This window comes from Pseudochaenichthys georgianus, chromosome 9, assembly GCF_902827115.2.
Source record: "Pseudochaenichthys georgianus chromosome 9, fPseGeo1.2, whole genome shotgun sequence".
Lineage (NCBI taxonomy): Eukaryota > Metazoa > Chordata > Actinopteri > Perciformes > Channichthyidae > Pseudochaenichthys > Pseudochaenichthys georgianus.
In genome coordinates this window covers 28402043-28425568 of record NC_047511.1, presented here as the reverse complement: position 1 = coordinate 28425568, position 23526 = coordinate 28402043, and the positions used below count along the sequence as shown (strand labels likewise).

Below are 23526 nucleotides of genomic sequence, written 5' to 3'. Positions count from 1 at the left end.
ATTGTGAAGGAGGGTATTCACTCTCTGTCCCGCAGCCCCCAAAAAGTCTGGGGGCCTTGTTGTAGTGGGCGGCTGAGGGGCTGGAGGAGTGCGGGTAGGGAATGGGTGGAAGGGGATGGGTGAGGGCAACTGGTTTTATGATGTCTGATCTTTCGTCCTACCGGCATGAGAGAAGAGCATGCAAACACAAACAAAAAACAAATCACAACACAGCACACTATACTGATGCCTCTCAGGTTTGGTTTGTTCCATAGGCTTTATACTGTATAAAGCATATGATCAGTATATTTATTATCGTAGGATTGAATTTAGGAATAGCTGGGGAAATGTATTGTGTCCTTATAATATGTCCTGAGAAGCATCAGTATACTTAACTCTCATTTTAAATGAAAAACAGATGTAGTAATATGAGAAATAATAATACATAAAGTATTTACATCGATCAAAGTAAATGTGGTTTTAATGCATGCATGGCAACGTTTCAGAAGGGTGTAGCAAAAGGTTTCAAAGCACTTGGTACCCCAAGTGAATATTTTTTTATTATATTGAATATGATTAAAAATATGTTTCATGTCTTGACATGTATTTTCCTGTTCTATAGTACCTCCAGAGTTGGTTGAACAATGACATTTTCGAAAGAAAAAATGATGAAGAGGAAAAACAAAGTTTCATCCAAGACTCAATGAAACTAAAATGACATACAATCGAATAAAATGTTGAGTATGCCATAATGTCAATGACAATTACTTTTTCGTCAAACTTTAGATGGTATAAATTAAAAATATAATATTTAAATCCAGCCAGAATTGTACATGTTCACCGGGGTGTGCTTTGAGTGAATACAATATTAACATTGTAAAAACATCTTTATATACAAATACAAATCTGTGCACACAAGTAAATATAGGTGTGTTATTTCAGTGACATGCTATGTTACTGTACCTTTGGTGCCACAGGAGGAGGTTTAGAAACACTGGAGGCCCTGGAGAGAGATAGAGAGAGAGAGAGAGAGAGAGAGAGAGAGAGAGAGAGAGAGAGAGAGAGAGAGAGAGAGAGAGACAGAGAGAGAGAGAGAAAGTGCATGAGTTAAGGGTGTACACTTCTTCTTTATTTCAATATGTCCTTTGATTTTGTATTATATTTTATTTATATAATATGTCTGCTTTTGACATATGAAAATGTATTTTTAGAATAACTTTAACTGTCTGTTAGCTTACATGGTTAAATAGCACAAACCTTTCAAAGGATGCTGATATTTATAGAGCCATTAAAATTTGCTAAAACCATACTTTAAAATATTTAGATCTCACTGAGGTTGAGAGAAACTGTGGTCATAGTGAATTATTACTAAACCTGAGCTCTTAGCAGAGAAACCCACATGGAGAGTTTTCTGTCCTCAGCTGACAGAATCCAAAAGAGTCTCACAGTTTCTGACTGTGAAACTGAAGTTGCTAGGGCTGCACGAATATGGCTTCTCTCAATGCTTGCTTGCTTTTGAAAGCAGGCTTGTATCAATCTGATACTCTTGGTCTTTGATATTCTTGATGCCATGAGATCCCCTAAAGGTCATCTGAGGAACTGGACTGTCACCAACCAAAGTGTTAATTCGACAGAGGAGTGATATCAGCTGAGCACTTCAGATCCTTTTTAATCTGTTTATACTTTTTTAGGTTGACTCATCTGGTTGAGAATAATATTGGCACAACAGGCTTATGCTCAATTAACCAAGTTAATCATTCAAAGCAGTCATTGATCAATATAAACTCTTTTGAAAACAAGTCAGATACAGTATTCAGGAGAGTGAATCTGAACAACAACAGCTTACGTACAGTACAGTTACACACATGGAAACCATTATACTCAAATGATTGTTGGAGTGCATCACAGCTTCATTTTACATGATATGAAAGGGAAGAAATACAAGAGATATCGTAAATTAAAGGTTAAGTAAGCTTTGCAGAAACAGAAGACGTGTGATTCTCAGTGGCCCCGCATTCCTTTTAGAGCAGCTCTTCTAGAAACTTCCTGAGGGAGGTTCATGTCCTTCACCTCTGTAAATTTGAGCCGACAGCCTTGTAGTAGCTGGAAACACATCAGTCTACAGACACAGCTCATACTCTTGGCCCTTTCCTCACTGCCTACTGTTCCTCTGTAGTTTGCAACAGTGTCCTGATAATGTCATCTTTCTTAACAGCAGAAGGAAAAGGAAATCTCACGATAAATTATTTCTACAACAGGTAAGATTAAGGGCGCTTTGACATGCCAACAAACAGTCTGTTTTAATCGAAGTGCAATTTAAAACCTGGTGCTGTTTGGTTGGGCAATTGTGGATAAAAGTAACCGTTTGTGCGCACAGTAGATCCGTGCTGAGTGAAAACAAGATGAAAGCTACATTGTATTTGCCCCACGGCATAGTTTTAATTTCGTCCGCTTTAGCTTGTGCCACCATTAAACTATAACTTGTGAATGCGCCCAACAGCAGCTTGGCGATACGGATGTTTAAGAACCCTGATCATGGTTCGGATTTTTCACTCAAAGTAAGGAAGAAAGGACGTGCTGCCTTAACAAAAGAGTCCAAAGCTCAACTAAAAGCAAAACAATCCCCAGAGCAACTACTAAAGACATTCCTGTTATCATCTGAGGCAACGCAGCTCAACTGTTTATTGTCTCAGTGTGCCTGAGCTCTTCCCTGGACACACTATACTGTAAATAATCCAACAAGTACCTAATCAGTGCAACAGCAAAGTATTCACTGACATCAAAGCTGATCGGAGGACAGCAATATCCCCCAGCAAGATGTCTCTTGCGCAACCGATGGCTTGGACATGTGTGAGGCATATAGAGTAGGAGGGAGAGGAACAGGGTCTTCTGGGTATTTCACATACGTCACCCCCATCCCACTGTGCTGTAGCCTCTATTACACTGCAGCTATAACTGGAAACACCAGCATGGAAATGTGTTGGGATCGTATTCTAAGTGGGAGGAAAAAAGATGCCTGCTAAAATGTGAATGAGAACTACAGTTTAATTGAACTCAGAGGCTTTCAAACCATTTATCTGGGGGATTTGTATATTCAGAAGTAAAGCTTTTAAAAAAAGATACTGTTTTATTATGTGGGACCTTGATAGAACTATGTTGTACCTTCAAACAGCAGTGACCAAATTTGATTTTGTTTTCATTTCAAATTCCCCAAAAATAAATATAGCAAACATATCATATTCACCAGAATGTGGGTCTTCTATTGGGTGCTGATATAGCAGAGGAATAACAGGACCTAGCACTAAACAAACACTAAACCAGAGGAATTTTTCTCCATAGCTCAAATGTGTGAAGGTCAGAGTAAGTGGATACAACAGAAACAATGTGACAATGACAAACATATGGCAACATTTGCTGGGCTTGACATGTGTTTGTGTTTTCCCACAAACAGTTACATTTGATCAATAATGTAAGAGCAGCTGGTAAAACACATCTTTTTTTCCCTCTTTGTGTGTGTATCCCTGCAAGTTCCATGTAAACTGTCAGGCTATATGTGTCTGTTTCCTTCACTCTGTTTCATGTTCATGGTAGTTTAATATCATATTGCTGAGGGATTGGTCTGTTTGTGTAACTGTGAGTGTGTGATCCTCAAGCTATACTTTGTGGTGACAACCATTTTGGATTTGCTTTGATACCGTACCACATCCCAATGCTTGCAGTGGCTACAGTGGTGATGTTTAAGCATGTTTCAATATTTTGTTAGGTAAAAGTAATTTAGAGTAATATTTTTCAACATTAGTCATGAAGGTTTGCATGCACAAAACAGTCATTTGTATTTCTTTCAAATTTCCCTCAGTCCTATATTTGATGTTTTTCTAATTTATGTTTTTTGGGAACTACATAAGCTTTTAAATAACACTGGCGGCATGCTTTCATGGGCTTTTCACTTTTTCTCTGTTCCGTTTTCACTCTCTACAACAACTCTTTTGGTATTCGCAGGGAATTAACAAAATACCATCTCCTCGTCAAATCTTCTTTCCTCTATGAGTCCCCAATGATTAATGTGCATGCATTCATGCTGTTTTGCATCTCTTTGAAGATTCCCAGGATTTATGCATTATAGTTAATTAATTTGTCATAAAGAGGATGTGGTCTCGTCAGCATCTCCTCTCAAATCACCCGTGCCTTTGCGGCTGTTGTTCTGTTCTCAGTGGTGCATTTGTGTTTAATCTCCTAGGTCTATTCTTACTGGAGTGAGATCATTGACCGATGTTTCCAGGGCTGTGCCCTGACATGCCATCAGCTTCACACAGCAAGCAACCCGCCATACTGAATCAATAGGAGATTGTGTGTGTGTGTGTGTGTGTGTGTGTGTGTGTGTGTGTGTGTGTGTGTGTGTGTGTGTGTGTGTGTGTGTGTGTGTGTGTGTGTGTGTGTGTGTGTGTGTGTGTGTGTGTGTGTGTGTGTGTGTGTGTGTGTGTGTGTGTGAAAATGGGGTTGGTCAAGAGGCAGCGGTGGTTTTAGTGGAGGTGACACCGACTGGCATATGTTAGTAACACCTGTAGACTCTATGCTACAGAATACAAATAGGCACACACATCCAAGATATACAGTAGAGGCCTAGAGTGATTTTACAAGTGGAAATTATTCTATCACAGGCTATATGTGTGTGACCTCATAAAATGAGTGTTTTACTCAGACTTTTTGTTGACTCAAACAGAGAAACTCCCCACATGGGAAACAAAATATAATAATATGCAATACACGCACCAACTGACATGAACACACACACATTCTCTGTCTTGTTTAAACAGCTACACACATCATTGTGTATTAAGCAGCTCTTTAATGAAGTGTGCTACCATTTGGATGACAGAATTGTTAAAAGTAGTGAAGGGACAAAGGCCCAGTTGACACAAATACATACACATGCACACACAATGATGTATTATTCAAGGTGTGGTGACAGGTTGGCCCAGGAAATGTTACTTGGGTAGGGCAATAACACAGACTACAAGGACCAGCTTATACTGCAGCATCTGCACCTGCAAATAGGCTTTAATTGAATGCACACCAATGTAGACATAGAACAAAGGTGTGCAGGCTTCTTAGATTATTTTCAAATATTGGACGTGTGAAAAACTTGTACTAGATTGATCCGGTTATAAATGGCTCTGTTTTTCTGACCAGAGCTGGTCCTGTTTGCCTGTCTGGTTCTTTATGAGCCATAATCTTATCACTTGATTTGTCTTGTTGAGACATTTTTTGGCAGCTCTTGTTGAACGTTTTTGCTGTAACATTTGCATTCCTTCCAAGAACAAGGGAATGATTTTATTCAACTGATGTATATTTGAAAAATGATGTGTTCCTGATATATCATTTTCTTATCATTTAAATTTCCCCTGTGTCCATTCATCTCTTGTGCTTATCTCTTGTGCTTATCAAAAAGGTGTTGGAATAATGTGTGTGTCTGTGCGTTCAACTGTGCAAAAATATTACATTTGTCCCAAGGGATTCAGCAACACGAGTATGAAACCCATGATTAAGAGAGTGAGATATAGGAAGGGACTTCCTGCTTCACTGTGTAAATCAGGGGGTTTAGGATGTAAGTCATTTATGTTCAAGCACAACTGTGCCCCTGGGTCATTAAAGTAAAACATGACATTAACTTTGTTCTTTCAGTCTCAAATTAATATAAACATAAAACGTGTTTCTGTTTCATTCCTCTTTTAAACTAACAGGATATATACTACTCTCCATTTCTCTCTGTTGTGTTTTAATTATCTCCCATTCTAATTTAATCTTTCCAGCCTTCCATGTTGTTTGACACCTTGTTTTCATCTTCTCTGAGATGAGGTCACTGTTCTTTGAACAATGACGTAATGATGATTATTTAAACGAAGCCCTCTAAAATATGCTGTCTATTCCTGAAGGTGGGACAAAACTGTCATCTATGTATTGCTTTTTCTGTGCCTTATTAGGAAGAAGGGGAAAGAGTAGGCTGCTTTGGTTTCAAGAGCAGTGGGTGAATGTATCTAGAACTGACCTTAAATAAATCTGGAAGCTGAGTCTGCCTGTCTTTATCAGTTCTCAAACTGGGCAAAACCATAGGAGACAGATGCTACCCACAGATCACATGTACTGAAGGTCTTTATGTGTGTGTGCTTTTGTGGGTGTGTGTGTGTGATCCTGCCAATCCCTTATCCACATCCTCCTGCCTCTATCTCCACAGAGGCCTCGACAGGCCTTTCAACTGAGAATGACATCACATACGATCCTAAAAGAAGCTTTGACACTTACCAGACAAAAAGAAACAAGATTAAAACCAGAGCGATGTGACTACAAACACATTTGTCAACTAGAATGGAACTTGGAGAGCGCTAACCTCTGCCAACTGGATTCGTGGAGAGGGCGTTCATGTGAATTTTGCCAGTACGGAATTAATTGTTCCAAATATTCTACATAACATGTAGGCTATGCAGCACAAATTCCATATCGCAATGTATCCTCCATGTGAGTCAGATCTTCCCCAAAATGTGTTGTTCTGTTCAAGACACCAACATCATGTCGCCGATGAAATATTGGAGTTGTGTTTAAATTGTTGTTCCTTATCCTCTACCAACGATCAATGTGGCTAGACAAAATGCTTGAGGGTTAGAGTCCACTGTGATGTTCATGAAAGGGGCTCTTGCACTAGCTGCCCGTTGTTCTGATGGAAAACAAAAATGTGCACTCAATATAGATTTGACCTGACCCTAGTATTCAGGACAATAACTCGTTCTGTATGGTAGGTATTCAGATGGCTCTTGTGGTACTCTTAATTTACACAAAGACCCATTTTATATCACTTTCTGAATCTTAATCTACCAAAATCTAAGTTATTTTGTGAAATGTAGATTACCACAGGAACAAAAACAAATCAGAACATGCATTTCCTGGTAGCATAGCAACAAACAAGCACATTTTATAGTAGCTCACTTTCTAACCAAAACACTCAGCATTACACTGGTACCCCAAGGAGTCTTAAAAGCAAACCATGAGAGGAAACACTCACATTCAGTTAAACCCACAAGGGCAGGAGAAAGGAGGCAATGTCTCAAAAAGCCCAAAGGTCAACAGTACTGCATCAAACCCGACAGCGCAGAGGGAGCAGCACTTCAATTGCTAACGCTCAGAAAGACGAGAGGACAAACTTCACCTCAGGCTCGCTGGAATAAAGGCTATACAACTAAAGTAATAGATAAAGTAGGGAAGTGTGAGAAAACACGTTTAAAATTAAAATATTAGGCACATACACTAGAATACACAGCTAATTTACCTATCTTAATGTGTTTGGACATTTAAACAGTAATGGAAGGGTGGAGAGGACACATGTTTGAAACAACAATGTGTAAAACTGTATTCAATGCATACAATATACTGAAACACATGTAGTGGTCTGTATACTTAAAGCATGTCATTCTTTGATGTTTTAAGTATTTCATAGGCAGGGGACATATTTCTTCCTTTTATGTGAAACTGTTTGGTTTAACTGTATTGTCTAAAGTAGCAAGTAAGTCTGACTGCCTACACTGTCTCTGGGATCACGAGGCTGTAAAAGAAGGAGATGGGCAGACTGGAGTCCTGTGTTGTCTTTTGAAATCTAATTAAAACTTTTACAGGTTTGTTTGAAAGCAGACCACCCCAGAAGTACAAAGTGGAGATTTAAACAGAGGAGCTCACGTGAAGGCTAAAAGAGAAAATGCAGGCCCAGGGAAAAGCCGACACAAACATGTGTTGACATCAAGTCCCACACACAAATAGCAGAATCCAAATATTCCAAATATTTTTCTTGCAACAAAACCTGCCATGTTTCAAGCATTTTTCCTCCGTGTTAATGACTCTTGACCTGATAATTCCTCTGCGAACACTTCATGGCAATTCCCAAGCAGAACATTGCCATCGTCATTTAAAAGATTTAAAGTGTAATTAAATAAACTAATGACTGTATGGACTGTATAACTGGACGGTGGCCAGCCTTTTTGCAAAATATATAGAAGAAATGTTTCACATTGTTAATGAACATGTAAAGACATACATTTATTTTTCACTGCAGCTGATTGACAAACACATCATGACAGCTTTGATAAGAACCATACAACTCGAGGAGAGGAGAAAGACCAGACAGATCCTCAGAGCAAATCTGGGTTTATCAAAGGCATGTCAAGTGTTGTCAAACTGATTTCAAGTAAACCCTAAACTGTGTTTCTGAAATTACACAACACAGGTTAAACCTAGCACAACCAAAGCCCTGGTGGGATTTCATAAGACTGAGATGACGATTGCATTGTTGAGAAATCTCTGCCTTTGAGGCAAACTCAGCACATGCTGGGGCTCCATGAGGGAAACCAGCGAACAGGGGGACCCACACTGGATAAGGACGTTCACATGGTTCTAGGGGGCCCCAAATGGGATGAATTCAAGCAGAGATTCAAGATTAATGAGCTTTTAGTGCTGTGGTTTTGTAGGTTATATCTGGCACTCAACTATACATGTGAAAAAACGTACACTACACCAGCAGTGTGTGTATTCAACAGAAGAATAAAAAGTGGACTAATGAAGGCTACACCTAAAATATACATTTGATGGCAGTTAAGGAGGGAGGTAAAGTGATTTGTATTGTTTTGATGTCTTTACTTCACAGTTTCTAGTTTTCTCGCTGTCGGCTCACAGTTGTTTCTCTTAGGCAGCAGAAGCAACACAGTACATCAGAAAGAAATATAGACTAAAAAGACAGAACTCCAGCTGGGTCCAGAACTTAATGCTCAGACAACCTGTCCATCAAAAGCTGGTAAGGCAGTGTTTTCAATTTTCAACATCTGGCCTCAGGTCTGTTCAGAGGGTTACATAGATATACCAATGTGCGTCAGTATCACTTAGTGGATTCACTCACAGAGAATTACTGGCTCATTTTACTTTTGATTCTCAGTTCAGTGTCCAACTTTCTGTCTCCGTTTGTCTGGCCCATTTTCTCTTTTCTCTGCCTCTTTTTTTGTGCACTTTTCTCAAGACCTTTTCTTTGTAAGGCTGAGAGTCACATGTCTCATAAACTTAGGCGACACTGATGTGACAGTGATCATAAATGATATTGGCTCTGACATTGAAGAAATACCTGAGGTTATGAATTTCCATCAGATTTTTCCCCCTTTAAAATCATAGCATTTTCAACAGGTGAGCCTGAAAAGGATAATGGTGGAAAAAGGTAGAGAAAGAATGAGTGCGCTCGACTTACTAGAAGAATGACATCAGTGCAAACATCTGTGCATTTTATCCATCCATATATCCAGTATACATATGTCTTATGTAATCAACCTATACTGTACAGTAGGGTGCCTTAAAAAGTCAAATGGATATCTTAAAAGACATGCATAACCACACATGCTCCTTACACATGTCTGCATAATTTAAACATGATGTCATCTGATTGAGTTAAATCAATCATGGCAAAAACAACCATGGGCTAAATAAAAATATATCCCAGCCATTCTTAACTGATAACAGCTGACCTAGATCTTAGTGTGAGATCTACAGAAGAAGACGGTAACCTACCTCTAGGGAATGAGTGCACAGTGTTTTAAAATATGTTGATTACAATTTATTATTGAGTCATTTGTAACTCTAACTAGACGTTTATTTATTTTAAACAACTGCTGAGTGTTCTATTAATGATCTGCCTCACAGTGTGAAACCCCTTTATAATAATTACTCAGCTTCTATGAAATGAAGCTTCTTGTTTTTCTCTTCAAATCAGTCCAGAGGATTGTGCACACAGTTCCCGTCTGGGTATCACTCAACAATGCTGGCTTGCCTAAAGATGAGTGCTCTTGGCTTACAGTAAGATATATCTGGCAAAGAGCTGAGAGGAATAAAAAAATAGAGACAGATGAGCTCAACTCAATGTTCTTGGCCTCAGAATATATATGGGCTACCTTCACAGACCCCTAATGTTCTTGGGATTAGCATTTTCTTTGGCCATAACAACCGAACAGAAAGAGACAGGCAGAGACAGGTGTGTCGAACTGAACCAGCATTCTCTTGGTATTATGATATTGCTGTAAATACTAAAAGCCTAGCTACAGATAAGGGCCATTACGATGCTCTTTGGCAAATACTATAGACCGGTGAAAGACAGAGACAGGTGAGCCCAGTTTAGCACTTTTGACTTTGGAACATGTTTGGCAAATATCAGAACCGAGTAAGTGACAATAGCAGCTGCGTACCCCACGCAGCTGCTATTGTCACTTACTTGGTTCTGATATTGTGCACACAGTTCCCGCGGCCCGTCTATGAGCACAGAGGATTTCCAAAGGGCTGTGAATTTCTGTATCTACATTACAAGTATCCAAAGTTCTAATTGATCAAGCCAATACTGGATGAATTACATGATCAAGCGTAGGGTTTGCATTGATAGTAGTTGGAAACATAGAGCCCTGGTGGCGCAGACCATGAACCTTTGCATTCTGCTTTCCGATAAGGGCACAAAATGTCCAAAACAATAACAAATGTTGAGCCTTACAACACAGAAGTAATGCAGTGTATACTTCTATCATTATTTACATTTGATTTAAGAAGGTGCTCTTTTAGACCATGTGACTATCAGAGTATGACTTTCATTGCTCTCAAAAACTTCAGCAGGCCACATTTTTTCCAATTGCATTTGCCAAGTTATTCTGCAAAACAGAGATCTGTCCTTGCCTCCTTCAAAGCCAACTGAGTCAAACTTGATGTTTTTGTTACACACAGGTCACGTCAATGGGACCATGCCATCCATTCTTGGTTTCATTTCAAAGTGTTAATTACAAACAGAAAAAGATATTTTCAATAAAATAAAAGTCTTGCTACAAAAAACTAACTGATGTAAATATGACCAATAATGTAACGGATACTATGTAACTTGTATTTTGACTGTCATGAGGGTGCATACTGACAATTACAGATCAGAGTAATTGGGAAGATAATAATTATATCATAAATACAAAATCTACAAGAGGACAGATTTGTGTCAGTCTGTGAATTTTGCATCGCAACATTTTAAAGATAAAATGACATGAACCTCTGATATATATGGCCAATGGCTACTTCTGGCGCAATGTTGGATGGGCATGTGTCTGTGCACAAGCGTTAGCATATCCATGTACAACCCGGGGATCTTGTTGACTCTATTCAGAGAACACAATGTAAACAAAATGAAAAAGTATACCACAGCTCTAAATATACTTCCCCTAACCAACCCCTTACCCAAGCATCTAGAGCCAACTTCAGACTAAAAATAACTCACACAGCTGACACTGAATCTGTGTGTGTGCGTGCGTGCGTGCATGCGTGCCTCTTTGTTGGGCTAAAGAGAACCACACCGTTCAATTTCATTCTGCTTCTATGTAACAATTTAGAGTTTCTGCACATGCACCGGGCATCTACAACCTGATTGTGTTTATACATGACTTATTATGGCCTGTTCTTGTGGCTTTCTGCATGAGCACATACGACTCCACCGTTATAAATGTGACGCCTCCACTTATGAGACTCTCAGTCACAAAGAGCAGGCTTGTCCAACACTATAATTATCCTGTTTGAGTTCCTTTCAACAGGGTGAGATCTCCTCTCTCTGATAAAAAGAAGTGGAACCAATTCACTCAGCAAAACACAAAAGATGATTCAAAACCAATTTTTTTGTATGATCGCCCGAGTTAATTCAAATTGTGCATTCATTTACAGGCAGGTTCTGTGATGTGCCTTGGGTGAGGGCATAAGGTAAACTGCATTTCATTTTGTACTTTCTAACTGCTTCAAATACATCAAGACTTTGGGACTGGTAAAAACACTCAAAACACATACATAAAACAGGACCATTAAACAGCCAAATTAAGAAAAAAATACTTTACTGTTGGGAATAAAGCATTTAACCAGACATGGCAGCTAAAGAGCATACCAATGAAATACAAAGGTGGTTTTGTTGAGGCATGGGATGAATAGGTCAAATGAACAGCTGAATACTATGGTGTACCTCTCGAGAATAATGCTTTAATAGCTAAAGTAATTTCCGTGTTAATTGTACCATACTAGTGGGACTGCTTCAGGACAGAACTACGAGCTTGAAGGAAACTTCCTTCTGCATTTTCTATTCATCAGCAACATCTTAATGTTGGGTCTTTCTCAGTTAGAAAAGCTCTCACTTTATCCCTCAAAAGTTCTCACTCTCATTTCTAAATGACATTCCTCTTTCCTGCTCTCTTTCTTACATTTCCTTCTTCCTTCAAAAACATCTCTCTGCCAATCTGTCATCTTTTCAAATACACTTCCCACTGCTTTATCTTATCAGTTTCTCTACCCATAACCTCTCTTGTTCCTGCTCTGTCAACACTTCCATGATTAATTCATCCTTGTAGTTCCATTGATATACTGCAAACATTTGTTAAACTATGTTTTGATGGAAAATGTAATGGGCTTTATTTATCATTTTGTAATGTAATATGTTATTCTATTTTTGTGGAAGATGCTACAATACCATCTGGCAGTATAACATTCTAATTAATACCAAGCAACCTTTTCACAGTTTTCTTGTGTGTGTGTGTGTGTGTGTGTGTGTGTGTGTGTGTGTGTGTGTGTGTGTGTGTGTGTGTGTGTGTGTGTGTGTGTGTGTGTGTGTGTGTGTGTGTGTGTGTGTGTGTGTGTGTCCATATCTCCTTCTAATACATGGTTAGTCTAGCTAACAACATATTAGTTGTTTTTAAAGATCTCATCAAATGGAATTGAGTTTGACGCTGAAGATAAAAGTAGTCAAATGATTCACTGGCAAAAGAAATTCCCAGAACCTCGACTGCATTTGTTCCACAGCTGTGAATTGTAATCAGAGTTAAACTTTATGGATATCTATGAATCTAAACATGGCGCAGTGATGTTTTAACGTCTGGTGACGTCGAGCAGGGTGAACCACTGTTTCAACATTTTCCATGAACTGCAGATGTCAACCAAATTGATCAGATGGCCTTGAGGAATCCATCTCCATCATTGTTTATGTGTCTTTCTTCTATCCCTTTTCCATGATATTACTACCATTTGCATCCCTTGACGTTCTGTGAGTTTTTTTCATCTTTAGATTCTGTTCCTGGTCCCTTTACTATTGAAACCCCTCTCCTTCAGCAGGAGAGCTCACACACACACACACACACACACACACACACACACACACACACACACACACACACACACACACACACACACACACACACACACACACACACACACACACACACACATACACACACACACACACACACACACACACACACACACACACACACACACACACACACACACACACACACACACACACACACACACACACACACACACACACACACACACACACACACACACACACCAAAGTTATTTACCAGAAAGTTGTGAAAGCTCCAAAGGTCAGGACTCATAAGGTTGTGTTTTGAGAGCTATTATTAATGCAACAATACAGAGTGCATTCCTAGACGGGGCAAAACAGATTGAAATGTCGGTAAAACAACAAACACTTGAGATCAGTAACCAGTCATGTCAACATTACAACGCCTTCAATACAACTTATGGTAGTAAAACTGTGAAGAAAAAGATACTGATAGCTAGTAGACTTTTATCTGAATCACAGTATGTGTCACCGATGATACTGATCTTTGAAAGCCTTCAGAATCTCCCAGTCAAACTGTGATAAAGTGATTTACACAGTGCATTGCCAGACATCGCTGCTGTTGCCAAATATAGTTCAGCCCGTTATGCTGACATGTAGCAGTAAAGCACCCACATTTTGAACATTTCATGTGTTCACTACACTAATTAATTACAAGTAAAACGATTGGTCATTCCTGAATGAAAGAAGCTGATAAAACTGACTTTAATCTATTTGCAATCGGATATTTCAAGTACAAAACTTGTTGGAAGAAAAAAACCTGCAGTTTCTCTTCCAGTCTTGTCCATGTCCACACATCTGCTGCCCATCTCTTCTCACCATCACTTGTTTATTTGGAGAAAGGAATAACAACCTGTCTCCTTTTAAAATACACACATACAGACGCCACATGCATTGTTAACATCTCTCTGTATCTTCTCACTGTTATCATTCCTCTTTCTATCTGACCCAGTGACAAACCCCATCAGAATGTGCAGGCAGAAAGGAAAAATGAACAGAGGAGCGAGTGACGCCTATAAAGTGAACAGAAACAAAGAGCGTAGATTGGTTATTTCCATTACGCATTTAAATCCATTGAAGCCCAGACCTAGGCATGACACTCTTTGGATATACAGTATTCCTAACTTACAGTGCCAATAAAAGCCAGCGACAAACAGAAATATACCGAAACACTTGATTATATTTGTTATTGTGCAGTAAATGGAGTCTGGATTGCTGTCAATCTTCTAGACCATAAAGTAGTCCTGTAGAGCAGAAGCTGGGGCAAGCTGTCCCCAAAGTCGCTGCTTAATAATATAATATTGCCAGTTAATGAAACAAGCTGTGCCATGTGCTTTAAATAGGACATGACACCCTTAAAGGTCTGATGTCTGACACAGAGAGATGCAGAACAGATTATCCTTTAACTGGTCTCCCAAATAAGCGCAACTTAACATGTGTGAGATTTGTTCGGTTAGGCACGAGCCCGCTCTTTTGGTTGCCATAATTAGGTAATTTAAAGTAAAAGCCAATAACTGATAAAAATCTTGCTCTGTTCGTCAAGGCGGTTGAAAACATTACCAATAAAAGATGAATGTTAAAGGAACACTTTGACAAAATGGGGAAAAAAAATGCTTATTCACTTTGTGTCCAGTCTTAATGCAAAGCCATACTGACCACCGTCTGGCTGTTGCTTCTTATTTAACAATCAGACAAATGTTTTTAATGTATTCCTTTGAGAGAAAATATATATGGTGTGCCAGTAATAATAAATCATATGTTTCAAAAAGGATGTGATGAGTCCTGCAAAGCACAAAGATCATATCAACCTTTTTCACTATATTTCAAACAGAGGATGAAGGACGGAAATGGTAAATCTATTAAAGGTCTCCTCCACAGTTAGAAACCTTTTGTGATGTCTTAGCAAATGAACAAGTAATTGAAACAGCTAAGCGGTATTAATAAAAAGACGGACAGACCGATTGGCTGTAAATTTGCCATGTCGTTGTCAGCACAACTGTTGTTGACCTTCTTCATCAACCCTCAACTAACTTTAGCCAAGATCTATTCCAGAAACGTCTTCACACATCATAGAAAATAGTTTGATTATAGGTCTCTCTTTCAAAGTTACAAACACACACTGACCTTTAGTTATTATAAGCTGGAGTATTACAGTTTGTGATCTCTTCCACAGAACCAAAAGAAAACTTATTTGGTCTGTCATCATTTGGACACAAATTAGAGGACATACCCAGTAGGACATACCCAGTAGCCTCAAATGACGGAAGGGGTGAAAGAAATATTAAAAATCATCGAGGATGGACAGAATGTGCAGTCCAGACATGCAGCCACAAAAGGAAACTGAGCATTTCATTACTTCAATTAAGTCAAATCAGATTTCAGGTTTAGATATGACAATTAATTGTTCCTATGTTTCTAGTACCCTGTAAATCTGCTTCTCTATTTAGTGACCTCAAATCCAAAAAGGACAAGCGTAGGAGCCTTGCACGTCCCTCAGAGTTTAAATGAAAAAGCATGTTTGCCTACAGGTGATGCCAAGAAATCGGACAATCCAAACCACATGAGATCAATATATAACCAAAAACCCACTGACACAAAGACACACGCAACTGCATGTGATAAATCGTCTCCACTGTACAACAGAATTCTACCAAACCGTGAGGAGTAGCCCCTGGGGAAGAGGGGATGGTCCACATGTGTGATACTCTCGCTGTGATTTCAGTTATTCCTTTTTTCTTCGGGGAATGGGAGATGAGGCAGAACTAATGGTGTTACTGTGTGTTAGATTAACTCTAACAACAACAGTGAACATCTGCCTGTATGCGGGATGTCTGGAGTTGAAAGGGGAAGCATGGACTTAAGAGTTTGGGTAGAGAACATATAAATGTGCTCTGGGTTTGTCACACTAAAGGAATAGGTGTTATTATAACCACCCAGCCAAATTAGAATGATTAAATAACAGCAAGTACATACATTTAGGTTTCAGCATTGTAAATAAATTATTATAAGCATAATTATTTGAAATACTGGGGCTGTGTCTGCTGAAGGTGCTGAGAAAACACCCAATTCAGGAGAGGGCTGCAAACATATAATCAGTATAAACAATACTTCCTGTTTGCCATTGTGCATCCTTTATGAGGCACTAGGCTTCAGCTGGCTTAGCCCTATGCTTACTTGAATGCCCACCTGCTATAGACACATACATGTACACACACAAACACACACACACTGACTGTGAGATCATGACTTACTTCTGCAGTTTGAGGCTGAGGTTTCCACTGCAGCTCTTGATCTTGTTCTGGGCCTCTAGGTGGTTCATGCCCTCCGTGGCGATGCCATCAATAGACAGAACCATGTCTCCAATACCAATGCCCCCTTTAGCCGCCTTCCCACCATCCGTCAGCTGCAGGCGCACAAAACCACAGACAGTTAAAATTATATACAAACAGCATCAAATTCAAGATTATTAAGGGATTAGGAGGGTGGGATGTGCACATTACCTCTGTATTTATCACAGGATTTATGGATCTATTCTAGTATTTTGGCAAAGCTAATGAAAGAGCTGGTTCTTTACCACATAATGGTGAGTCTAGTGTACATTCACTGATGCGTGTCTAATAGCAGGAGCCTTCGTCTTTGAGTTACCTTTGTTTCTTCTTTATGACCTGCTGTCATACTGGGCTTACAACATGTTAGAGGAACATTCAAAATGTCTCCTAACCTGAGCATGTGAGAAATAAAGATCACAACTATAATGCATTCCTTGTGTCCAACTTCTACTCTACTGTATGAAGCCATTTCACATGGTAAGTGAGTGAACATTGAAAATAAGATTACAAAATATACAGCATTACAGAGTATAGGCTAGATTTTGATATAAACATGTATCAAACAAATAATTATTTAAAGTTTTAGAGCCATTTTTTAAGGAGCAGTTTAACAAAAAAGGTGGTGTTTGGTAATGTCTGCTTCTGAAAATAGAAAAATTAAGCTTAAACATTAGAGATCAACTAAAGAACATCTAATCCCAGTAAAAAACAATCATGTAATTATACTTCGTACAAAATGCAATTAAAAAGGTGACACATAGCTAATGGGACCTAGCGTCACGGTTTAGACAGACATTTGTTTTATTGGCTTTGAGGAAATCTCTTGTTTTTCACGCATCATAAAATATACATACCCTTCTTTTGTCTCTGGTTGTTAGTGTCTCCTATGAATTTTGAGGTATACTTGAAATATCTGCATCCAAACAAGGTTTAATTGCTGTACTTCCACTCTGGGGGAAGCTGGTTAATTTGAACCAGATTCAAGCCACACACAGAACTCATGCTGAACAGCAGGTCTGGTATTTAGTACCAGCCTGTTCAACATGGCTTTAACATGGACACATGCTGTACGGTATCAACTCTGTTCTTGACAGAAATGTTAAATACATAATTATAATAATGTCCGGGGAACAAATGCAGCATTTTCCGCACCCATAGTTGCTGCTGTAGACCATCTATTTACGAGCAATGCTAAACAGATTTTGTAAACAAGTTTTGAGCAACAGTCGCGAGGAAACTAACCACTTAACTGGCACCAATAGGTCTGAGTCTACACCAAAATAAAATTTGATTAAATGTGTAAGGACATGTGTAATGTGTTGACACTCACGTGAGTTAAAGTATGTGCTATTGAGGTACATTTACACAAATGCTTTTCATTAAAAACACATGTATCACTATTATGTTTATAATTTCGAAAAAAATCCTCTTTGTGTTTGTTTGTGCGATTGAAATGTCTTACTTGAAGTACTGTTTTAGTATCTGTCAATGTATTTTGTTGTGTTACTGTCTTTACATCACTGTCACCATCACAGAGAAGGCAATACATTGTGGCAGCATGTGTTGTATAAACCAGAGCCATTCCTATCGGCTCAGGAGGACTGTGACACATTTGGAAATGTGCGTCGGACGTTACACACATCTCTTTTCCTTTTCCCATGACTTAAATGGACTGTATCTAAGACCAATGTGAAGGTATTATTACAACACATTTCTGTATAACAATTATTGATATCACATTCATTTTATAACAATTTGGTTCAGCGACTATGTATTATATTATTCATTTATGACAAGTCCTTCAAGAACAAGAGGAAGCTACAGCTCTGATTCTGACCATTCTTGGTCACACACAAGGTCCAAGTTTGTCCAAAGAAGAGTGAGGTCATGTGTTTCTTTTGACAGAGTGAAAAAGGACCACACAGGACACTTCACTGGACACACACATGCACACAAACCACTTTTGGGGTAGTTATTTGTACAGTATGAAGTGGCTCTTACTCTTGACAGCCATATATCACTCCTAGAGCAGCTTTTTAATCTGGGGCCTCAAGAAATCTGTTTTTGCTGAATCAGGGACGGCAAGGATGATAAAGTGTAATGTGGGTTCGGTCCTCTTTGGTGTGTAACATCCTCCTACAGTATGTGTCTGTGTCCTCTGCCTCTATCTTTGTCTTTCAGTCTCTCACACACACACACACACACACACACACACACACACACACACACACACACACACACACACACACACACACACACACACACACACACACACACACACACACACACACACACACACACACACACACGCATACCATGTATACATCACTTCAGGGGACATTACATTGACTTACATGCATTTCCTGGAGACTTATCCTAACCTTAACCATAACCAACACATGCTTAACCCTAACCCTTAACCTTACCCTTACCCTAACCCTAATCCTAAACCTAACCAAGTCTTCACCCTAAAATTAATGATTCCCCTCCAATTTGTCCCCATAAGGGAGGCGAGTCCCCACACGTGACTGTGTAATTAGATGTAGGTCCCCACAAGTATAGTAATGCTAGGCCACACACACACACACACACACACACACACACACACACACACACACACACACACACACACACACACACACACACACACACACACACACACACACACACACACACACACACACACACACACACACACACACACACACACACACACACACACACACACACACACACACACACACACACACACACACACACACACACACACACACACACACACAAACAAAGACAGACAGACAGACACAGGCCGGGCTAATAAAAGAGGCTCTGCACTCGGATTAGTGTTAAGTCTCTGCGGCCCCAACCTTTTATAGTCATATTAGCCCAACACACGCAACATCACTCACCACCACTCACAACCACAGAGGGCAGGAAGAAGAGAGTAATGAGGGATCGACTTGACACTGATTAGAATAGCGTGAATGTAAGGGAAGGAAAAGAGAGAGAAAGGAGAAAAACGTCTCCTGCTGAATCTGTGGGCTCTTTCTTCTATGTGCATTTTGACCCATACTGAGGGGTGTGTTCATACCAACTGCTTTGGCACTGTTATGGACCAAACACTCAACACAAAATGTTCTATTATATGTTCTATCCCAATTAGTACTCTGTTTCTGCCCCCCACACACAACCGCTACATCTCTCTCTCAAAAACACTTACCCAAACTCTGCTTCTCTCTGTAGTAACCTAAAACTACACCAGAAAATAGTCTATACAACATAAAGATAATATACATGTTTAAGTCTAAATAAATTGTTCATGATGGCAGGAAACCAGAAATGTTTAAAAAAAACATTTGTTTTCAATAACTACGATTAAAAAGATTTCAGAGATCAAAGTAGTTTCAATTTTCACATGAAAGAGAGTGCAACAAGTCATTGAGATAATCAGAAACAGAAATCTAAATAATCTGTCTATGCAACAAGCCAGGCACTTCAAGGTTCCCAGGGTGTTTGATTTATGGCTCTGCTTCTTTGGCCATGATAGAAAACAGGAGCTTTAACACTATGCACTTATCCGCAGGAGACGGTAATACAAAATATGTATGTACTTTCCTAGTGTTCTGTAAAGCACAACCTCTGACAGCAGCTGAGATTAGCTCCAAATCTGCAGGGACATCGGTTAACACTTGACCAACATTTATATTAACAACAGAGCCCCCATCACAAATACCCTGGCCGTGAAACAACAAAAAAATATGACTGAAGCAAATAAACAGTTTTGCTAATGCTCAATTGTCAATACGAACAGAATATTTGCAATTAAATGAATCGGATGGTCAGAACCAAATTAAATGACAAAAAATATGATCTGTAATTCTTCCTTAACAGGAAAGGAAAACAACTTTTTCTTATCTGATGAACCTATATTCAGGGTCTGCTAGACAAAGCTAACAATGGCAACTTTACAAGAGCATAATAAAGTGTGTTGTTTATGTATGTTTGATGCAGCTCTAACTCATTTTTTACAACTTCTAATAGCTGGTATCTGCTTTTACATACTTTCTTTATAACATGTCTATTATTCTGCATTTTCAAACAACACTACCTTTGTTTAAAACAGACTCCTGTCTTATTATATATTCATGTAAAAGATAAAGAGTCAATATTCTTGTCATCACACTTAAAAGCAAGGGAAAACTATAGGTTACTTACGTAACCCCAGTGCTCAGAGTAACATGAAGTGAGATGTCTCACTATGGGATCGCGGAGCAAACAGAAGCATCAATCTCATTACGCCAATCCTGATTGGCTGGTGATCTTGACGTCAGCGTCAGGGGAAATCACCCCCTATAAGTAGCCTGCGCCACAACGCATTAGTGATGGGAATTCCGATTCCCTTCGGGGACACGAATCTTTTGATTCAGTTCACTTGAAAGATTCGTTCACTGATTCGTTCACCAGTTCGCGAACGACTTCTGGTGATTTGCACGTTCGCGAACGATTCGTCTTTGTACTTAATTCGTTCAGTGAGTCTTCACTACTGCCGAAGTCCGTACAAGAAGTTTGCTGGCGTAACATTTATGATATTAAAACACATTTTACACCTCACCTTGTTGCCCCATGAATTATGCTCTGAGAATAGGCTACATATTATTTAAGAAATATAATTGGCCATTGTTAAATCTCTCATAAATGTGTGCCTGACTATACGATGTATTACAGCAACTATGTGGCCTAACTTAAATCCCAGAGCATTAAACTCCATTTGGCCGAGTTCAAAGTGAATACAAAAATATATCCTCTACATCGGTGACGATGTATTCATATTCTATAGTATGTAGTACCCATCTATGTTTACCTTTAGCTAGCGGCTAAGCTAGTGGGACGCTACGGAGCCCAGCTATCCGCTCTCTGAAGCTTTTAGGACCTACAGGGAGAGGAGAATGTCCCGCTAACGCTGTGTGTGTGTGTTTCACATTAGCGGGACGCTATGGAGCTCAGGTATCCGCCATCTGAAGCTTTTAGGGCCGACAGGGGAGGAGAATACAGCGCTGTGTGTATTTATCGCTAAGCTAGCGGCTAAGCTAGCTGGACGCTACGGAGCCCAGCTATCCGCCCTCTGAAGCTTTTAGGGCAGACAGGGAGAGGAGAATGTCCTGTTAACGCTGTGTGTGTGTATTTCACATTAGCGGGATGCTATGGAGCTCAGGTATCCACCATCTGAAGCTTTTAGGGCCGACAGGGGGAGGAGAATACAACGTTGTGTGTATTTATCGCTAAGCTAGCTGGACGCTACGGCTCAGGTATCCGTCCTCTTTATTGCGGACATGTTGAGGAGGATGTCCCGCTCCTGTGTGTGTGTGTGTGTGTGTGTGTGTGTGTGTGTGTGTGTGTGTGTGTGTGTGTGTGTGTGTGTGTGTCAGAGCTCAGATGAGAGGGCTCTGATTACAGTACACTGTAGGAAACAGTTCTGATATGCAGGGGCGGCGCCAGGGGGTATCTAGGAGTTGCTATAGCAACTCCAACAATTGGCCTAGCAACGGCTTAGCAACCCCATTGTTTTGATATGAAAATGTATCATATTTATACACATTCTCGCAGCCCGCGAGAATGTGTATAAATATGATACATTTTCGCGGGATCTATCAGGGGCGGGTCGTTGTAATTTACTGCGTGAACTGTTACTTGGCTAATTCTCAGTAGATCGAAAATGGAAACATTTCTCACAGTCACAAGTCAGCGTAAACGACCGCGTTCTCCAACGGAGCCGGTCCAGACGGACAACCCTGCTATCCACAAGGATCCCGATGTTCACTATGAAAACCGGGAGGATTGGGACCACGAAGAACAGGTGCCCCCGCCAACTGACCCGCTGCACCCGCAGCAGCAGGACCAGCTAGCTGCTACCACAAGCTGCAGTGGAACTAGCGCTGCTCCTCTCCGCACCGTGATGATCCAGTGCCCTCATTTCCTCCACCCTGCTCTCTGCAGAGCTCCACTCCAGAATATACAAATTCTGCTAGTCAGTGATTATCAGACACAGCGTCTCACCCTTTGAGCATCTCGGCAGAAATGAGCAGTCACTCCTCTCAGTTACAAATGGTCATTTTAAATGAATCAAGAATGTGTTATATTTTCCGACATGGCGCATTGTTCGAGGCGTGCTGACAGTGAGATCTAACACGGGGAATTGTGAATGAGGAGAAGAGAACTGAGAATGAGGAGGAGGAGGAGGAGGAGGAGGAGGAGGAGGAGGAGGAGGAGGAGGAGGAGGAGGAGGAGGAGGAGGAGGAGGAAAAGTGCGTTATTTAGGCAATGTTGTTAGTGGGAGTTAGGGAGAGACCGCCCCTTCCAGATGTGTATGTGTGTGCGTTTTCCGGTGTGTGTTACGTGAAAGTCATGAGTGTTACACTATTGATTGGTTCTGTAAATAAAGAGAACGTTTTCGACATTGAAGGCTTGAGTGATCTTGAATAGCGGTGAACGCTACAATATGAACAGGCTCGTGCTTGGCCCACTGGTATTGTTTGTTTATTTTGAAAATTAACTAGCAACGCCGTGCTGTCATATAGCAACTGCTAAGCTACTGCAGCAAAAAAATCCTGGCGCCGCCCATGATGTTATGGATGTTGCTCTTGACCAAGGCACCTCAGAATTATCCCCTAAATGCACCAGGAGTGTCTGCGCCGCGCTGCGCTGCGGCTGCGCCATGCTGCGACCTAACACCAGGCGCGTTTCAAAACGTTGCGGAAGCGGAGCGTCGTGTGTGCAGCCTCGCAGTTGTTGTTGATTTTGGAATATTTCCTGGACATTTGTACTTCTACAAGTAGTAGGCTACGTAGTTAAATGGTTTATGTTTGTGTCTGTTTAAATCGGGTTTATTGTTGTTATTTCCTATTTTGTTGTGTTGTAGACTACAGACACAGTTAATAATAATTGTAATATTCCAGTTATAAACGACATGAATCAAAGATGTGTTGCTGTACAGTATTTTAGTGG

At 40.0% G+C, this 23526-nt stretch overlaps 1 protein-coding gene across 2 annotated transcripts in view; it reads right to left on the bottom strand.

Moving 5' to 3' along the window:
* Positions 1-23526, bottom strand: part of pdlim5a (PDZ and LIM domain 5a) — a 97584-nt gene that overhangs the window by 35130 nt on the left and 38928 nt on the right. For both annotated transcript variants that reach the window (XM_034091025.2, XM_034091024.2), the window contains exons 3-4: positions 16447-16598; positions 943-982 (exon numbers count right to left, since the gene is read on the bottom strand). In XM_034091025.2, the coding sequence (XP_033946916.1) occupies positions 943-982; positions 16447-16598 (192 nt within the window). The remainder of the gene's footprint in view (positions 1-942; positions 983-16446; positions 16599-23526) is intronic.